Source organism: Haemaphysalis longicornis, unplaced genomic scaffold (assembly GCF_048455015.1).
Source record: "Haemaphysalis longicornis isolate Haplotype H1 unplaced genomic scaffold, Haemaphysalis longicornis Haplotype H1 scaffold_4, whole genome shotgun sequence".
Taxonomy (NCBI): domain Eukaryota; kingdom Metazoa; phylum Arthropoda; class Arachnida; order Ixodida; family Ixodidae; genus Haemaphysalis; species Haemaphysalis longicornis.
In genome coordinates this window covers 66,744,226-66,750,584 of record NW_027526361.1, presented here as the reverse complement: position 1 = coordinate 66,750,584, position 6,359 = coordinate 66,744,226, and the positions used below count along the sequence as shown (strand labels likewise).

The 6,359-nt window shown below is 52.1% G+C and overlaps 1 protein-coding gene across 1 annotated transcript; it reads left to right on the top strand.

Moving 5' to 3' along the window:
* The first annotated feature begins 3,814 nt into the window (after positions 1-3,814).
* LOC144180383 (uncharacterized) lies at positions 3,815-5,808 on the top strand. The gene has a single exon (XM_077708744.1). The coding sequence runs from the start codon at positions 3,815-3,817 to the stop codon at positions 5,792-5,794; it is 1,980 nt and encodes a 659-aa protein (XP_077564870.1). The 3' UTR covers positions 5,795-5,808.
* The last annotated feature ends 551 nt before the right edge of the window (positions 5,809-6,359 follow it).

Sequence of the window (6,359 nt, the reverse complement as noted above, 5' to 3'; positions counted from 1 at the left end):
CCGCCTTCTCTGAGCCCCCAGAAGAATGCGTAATTGCGGCCACTGCGGGCGACGCTAACGAACCCTGCGTGTGATGTAAGCTTCAGTTTCGATGGCTGGATGAACCGGTGTGCAAAGAGTGGACAGTCCGCTCCAGCGCTGAGGAAGGCACGTGGCGCCTGGCTTAGTGGAGCTAGGGAGCGCAGTGTTTCGGTTCGCGCATGCAAATTAGACGGCAGGTCATCATACGGTTTTTGTGCGCCCGTGTCGGTACGTATGTAGGCGCGTGCGTGCGTGTGCGCGTGCGCGCGTGCGCGCATGTCTCCAATTAAGAAGTTTAGGATAGCTTTGCGGGAACGCCGGCCAACGACCTACAACGTGCTCTGTAGGAAGGTTTTCGAGCTACTTACGGCTGGCTGACTTCTAAGACGTATTTTCGCGGTCGTCAAGTGTTACAAGGTGAAAGAGGGAACTGTGAACCTATGGGGGTTTGCCGAGGAACTACCCGGCTTGTTCATGGTTGCGTTGCATCACTGTGACGGTTGAAATGAGATGTGACGTCTGCTTGGGCAAGGGTTCACGTTCACAGGGAGCATATAAAAACGCTGTTTTGGGTCTGGGTTTTCTGAGTTGGCTCGAAGGAAAGAAGAGGAGTTTGGCCTGCATTGCATGAGATGCTGATGACGGGTAACGGGTGGACCATCCAAGCAGAGGGATGGCTGACAGGTATGAGAGATGAATAAAGCTCCGGTGACGGGGTGAGATTAGTACATTTATGGGCAAGCACTTGGTTAAGTTGACAGAAGATAGTAACCCTTGAAGGCGTAGGGGCGGATTGTGCCTTCAAGCAGTTTGAAATAGTTATCGCGACTATTTTCGAAAAAGTGTCACCAGCAGATGTGGGGCAACTGAGTAGCGAAACGTTCCGCCTAAAACAGTTGCTGAAGTGCTCGTTGGTTGGTGTGCAGCCTTTGCTGGGTTGTAGCGTGAAGAATGGGACAGATCCCCGATGTGAACAAGCGTACATAGACATTTAGAAACCACTGAGTGAATGACAGGAAAGCCGCTTTTACATCAAATCATGGTCGTTCGGCTGCAGTGTGGCGTGTAAACGCGAATGATAGAAAAGGAATAAACAACGTCTTCAACAGTGGCTAAAAGATAAAATTGACAAAGTCTTGTCATTTACACCGGGTGCTTATGGTAGTTGGTTTTTCAAAAGGCCAATTAAAAGTCAGTCTCGAAAACGGAACCTTGAGGAGAAGGTCCCGTCATTTCAGGATGTCGCGGCGTTGGAAAGTAGTGTTGCGTTCTGGAAACGCTTTGTTCGCGGACCTATGGCTCTGGCTTGCGCAAGAGTTTTTAATAGCAACCAAAGTACACATTGATTGCCCAGGATGTAATGCGTGATATATCCCTGGTTTTCCCTTAATTGTTTAGCCACGAAAAAAGAACTTTCTTTTATTTCTTAATATCTTCGGTGTAACAAATAACTCTTTGAAATAGACACGGTAAACGATGATTAATAATAACAACAACCAGGCAGCATTCATTTATTGTTAGAGATTAGCCAGATATTGTTGCCGAAAATCGTCATTTTTAACCATGATATGACCACAATTTATTTTGGCGACGAAGCAGCGTTTATGCAACTCATGGTGGAAACAAGACATCACCCGGAAGTGAGGATTTTTAGTGTGGCAGCCAACGTGTAGGAATCAGTCTTCACGCATAACCACGAGGAAAGGACGGCCGTTGAATGCCCAGTGATTCCCTGACGTATGATATGTAGCTGGCAAGCAAAAAACTTCTAACAATCTGCAGTGCTCCTGACGGAATTGAGAAATATAGAGGCATTTCCGCCTGTTTGTTTAAGGTATTGAGAAGGAGCACCTTCTTAACCCCTCCCCCCCTTTTGTACGGTTCCAAGCGCTTCTTACGAAATACAGGAGGCTTCAAGGTAACTACACATGCAAGCTCAAATCGTCGTTTTTTTCGTGCAGACAAGTACCGCCTCTAGGAAGAGCACGCCATTCTCTTACTTACAAAAACTGGGTTAACGGTTCAGAAATTCAAAACCATAACACCCAAATCTGTGCAACATTGCGTAATATTCCCGTGTTGATAAGCAGGCGTGCTGCCAGAAGCCGTCGTTCTAGCGAATCATGAAGGCACGCTGCAATAGGCTATCGTGAAGCCAAACGACCTTTCACCAATTTACCGCCGCGGAACGTCAAAATCACTCGTCTGTATCGTTTGTGCAAGTTTCGGAAAGAAGCTGTGACAGCGGAGGCTCAGAACAGCCGCGGCGAACGCGAGGAGTGAGAACGAATGCTGTTGGAGCTTGATTACAGAACCGTCGTAAATGGCGGGAAGGGCCCTTCTCTTCAAATAGACCGCAAGCAACAAGTACCGACGTGCTAGGCCGCTTAGCCCTGTTCTTCGACATAGGCGATGAAAAATCGGGCGTAATGTTTATTTCCCATGTTATTTGCCGCGGAAAGACGCCGCTCATCCTGGCATCCAATGCTTGGCTCGTTCGGCGTGGGCCCGACCGTCGATGGAAGGGTCTCGAGCGGGTTGCTCAATGTACACATGGGCCGCCTCTTGGCTGGGGCGTCTTCAGGAATGGGCAACATTTCTTCCTCCTCTGCCGCTCTCCTTTCCTGCGCCCGTGAAGGGCCGTTTGCCTCGCAACGCTGCAGCACTTTAGGTAACGATTTTTCGTCCACCACGTTCTCTGACTGCTATTTCGTAATGACACCGCGCATAGGCTCGCTGTAGCATGTGCGCGCGTGTGGGCGTACCTGCGGTACAAACGAGATGGCGCCCTTATGTTCTCTGCACTACAAACTGAAGAAAGTCATAAAAGAGACAGGAGGGCTGGGGAATACTGGGAGCAGTTATTTGCCGCCCCAGGCCAAACCGAGTTTACGCCTCCTTGTACTGCGCCACTTTTCTGTTTATTTTGTTTTTTACCGCGAACACCTAATACTCAACAGGCCCTCATTACATGCTATCCGGGGCGATTTGCGTGCCTGCATTAAGCAGCGAAGCGGTAGGCCTCATTTGGGTGCTTGAATACAATCGTCGCCTCGCATGTTTGCCACTACTTGCCACCTTTACCAACCGCGTCCTGAAGCATCGTTAAGGTTTTTAAAAGCTCACTCGGTAACTATACCGGTCTTCTAGAGATGGCGCTGCCATTGAAGTAGGGTAAGCACGCGTGGCGATGTATGCAGGTGGCTTTCGGGGCCTAAATGGCACCGGCGTACAGCTAAACCATGAATTCACACAGAAACAACCAATTGGTCCATTTTGGTGTCGCAACACTATTGGCCTATCACTGCTGATTTCGCGTCCGTTTTTTGCTCAGTGAAGCCTCATTCCTGAAGCTGCGTTTGTGAAGCTAGCCTACAGCATTTTCGTGTGCATAATTCGCTTGCGCAAGGGAAGATGCGCAGCAGAGGAAGCGAGCGAGGCGGGTATGCGACAACCGAAGTTTTGGCTTAATGTCACGCTTGAGGATTAGCATCATCGACTGGTGCCGGTACCCATTGGCAGAAGTGCCTATTGTAGTAGTTGTACGTCAAGCTGAGTGTACTGGCTCACGTCGTATGACCTCAAAGTAAAACGTTAGGATCAAACTCCGGCGAACACGTGACAGTTGCTGCTCTTTTTCAAGCGGATTGTCCGGCCCATTTCACTAACGTCTTGCGTGGGCAAGGTGCTGGAGCACGTTTTGATGAACCGGTGGCAGGACTACCTGGAGAGGGAAGGACTGTACCCCGCCACGATTATTGGCTTCAGACAGCGCCTGAGCACACAAGACGCGATGCTGCAGCTCAAGAACGCAATCGTGGACGACACCGGCATCTCGCGAGACAACAAGACCATCCTGGGGCTCGACCTGCAGAGCGCTTTTGATAAAGTGAAACACTCGGCGATTCTGTCCCAAGTCTCCAAGCTCAACATGGGCGAAAGGAGTTACAGTTACATCAAGGACTTCCTGACGGACAGGACCGCCGAGCTGCGGGCTGACATACAACTGCAAGACAAGAAGCTCGGGAGTACCGGCACACCGCAAGGGTCCGTGATCTCGCCGCTACTGTTCAACTTGGTAATGATAGGAGTGGCCGACAGGCTCGCGAAAGTGGGGGTCCGACACACCATCTACGCCGACGACATCACGATATGGACGACCGGCGGCAGCGACTCCCAGATCGAGGCCAAGCTGCAGGAGGCCGTCAACGCCATCGAAGACCATCTCGATGGCTCCGGCCTCGTCTGCTCGCCAAGCAAGTCGGAGCTCCTGATAATACCACCACGAAGAGGCAGCACCAAAAACAAACATCGGCGAGAGCACGAGAAGATCAAGATCGTAACACGGTCCGGGCAGACGATCCCCGAGGTCAGCAAGATCAGAGTCCTGGGCATGGTCATCGAGAAGCACAGAAGAAACTGCGAGACCGTCGCCAACGCGGCCAACGCGATGCGTCTCGTCAGGAGAATCACGTCCCGCAAAGCCGGCATGAAGGAGGACAGCCTGATCAGGCTCGTCCAGTCCTTCGTCGTCAGCCACATTGCCTACGTAGCGGCCTACCACAACTGGCTGCAACACGAACGGAACAAGATCAACGCCATCATCCGAAAAGCATACAAGTCGGCGCTCGGCTTGTTCGAGTCCACGAGCACGCCCCGATTCTTGAAGCTAGGGGTACACAATACGCTTGAAGAGATTGCGGAGGCGCAACGAACGGCTCAGCTCGAGCGCCTGTCAACAACCAAGGCCGGGAGGAAGATACTCGAAGACCTGGGTCTCGGACGTCAGGACGGGGAGAATGCCAAACTCTCCATCCCCGACGAGATCCGGAGCAAGATCAGGGTAGACCCGTTACCGAGAAACATGAACCCGGAATACAACAAGGGAAGAAGGAATGCGCGAGCCAAGGCCCTCATCGACCTACACGCCAAAGACGGACACGCGCGGTACGTGGACGCGGCCGAATATCAACGAGAAGCTTTCGCCGCAGCTGTCATCGAAGCGTCCACGGGTGCCGTGAGGACGGCGGCGAGCGTCAGATGCACCAAGTCGGAATGCGCGGAGGAGGTCGCCATCGCCCTGGCCATCGCCGACACAGACTGCCGCACGGTGCTGAGTGATTCGAGAACGGCGGTGCGCAACTACGCCAAGGGACGCATCCGTGAAGAGGCCGCGCGCGTGCTGCGCGGAGTCAAATTGGAAGAAAAAAGAGTGAGGATCAAATGGTTCCCGGCGCATGCGGGCGAGTGCGCGTCGGCGAGAAACGCAAACCACAACGAGACGGCACACGTGGCGGCACGAGCTCTAACCAACCGCGCCCCCGCGACCGACCGTCCCGCGTGGTTCGGAGCCAAAGACCGGATGACGGACTACGGCGAGATCACGAAGGCCTACCGCCTGGCTCGCAGAGTTCTCCCACCCCCGCACCCGGGGCTGAGCCGGGCGGAGGCCGTACTTCTAAGACAGCTACAGACCGGGTCGCTACCCACCCCGGCCTTGTTGCATCGTATGTACCCTGAAGCGTACCCGACCGACAGGTGCAAGGTGTGTCGTAGGGAGACGGCCGACCAGTACCATATCCTGTGGGACTGCTCAAAACAACCGGAGGAAGCGGCATCGAGAAAAATCCCGCCGCGGCTGGAAGAAGCCGCGAAGAGCTACGACCGCGAACATCAACTTTGGGCCGTCCAGCAGGTCCTGAGGGCGCTCGAAAGGCACGAGACTCGCGAGCCGTCAACGGCGAGCGGATGGCTCGGGCCGAGTAACGGCTAACCCCTAGGACGACGCCGGGCCCGCGTCATGGCGCACAAAAACGCCGATCTGCAGACACAAATAAAGTTTACTCCAATCCAATCCAATCTCATACCAGACGAGATGTGCTCCCAGTAGGGGCGTATGAGGCAACGCTTAATTGCTAGGTATGTCTACTGTTGCACCGAACTTTGCTACTTCCCGCTGCGCACACTTGGACATGCGTGTATGCATCAATCAATCAATCAATCAATCAATCAATCAATCAATCAATCAATCAATCAATCAATCAATCAATCAATCAATCAATCAATCAATCAATCAATCAATCAATCAATCAATCAATCAATCAATCAATCAATCAATCAATCAATCAATCAATCAATCAATCAATCAATCAATCAATCAATCAATCAATCAAATATAAGGGTGAGCCAAAAAATATTTGTGCTTGCATTTTGAAACGCGTGGCGTACTCTGCACACCATCAGATGGTTTTGGACAGCGTTTTATACGTTAAATGTATGCTGTTTTGCATGAAGTTTCGTGATTGGCAGATACAAACAATGCGCCAGTTTTGCTGTTG

What these genes read in the sequence shown, in the direction of transcription:
- LOC144180383 (XM_077708744.1), top strand. Translation starts at nt 3,815, where the DNA reads ATGCTGCAGCTCAAGAACGCAATCGTGGACGACACCGGCATCTCGCGA.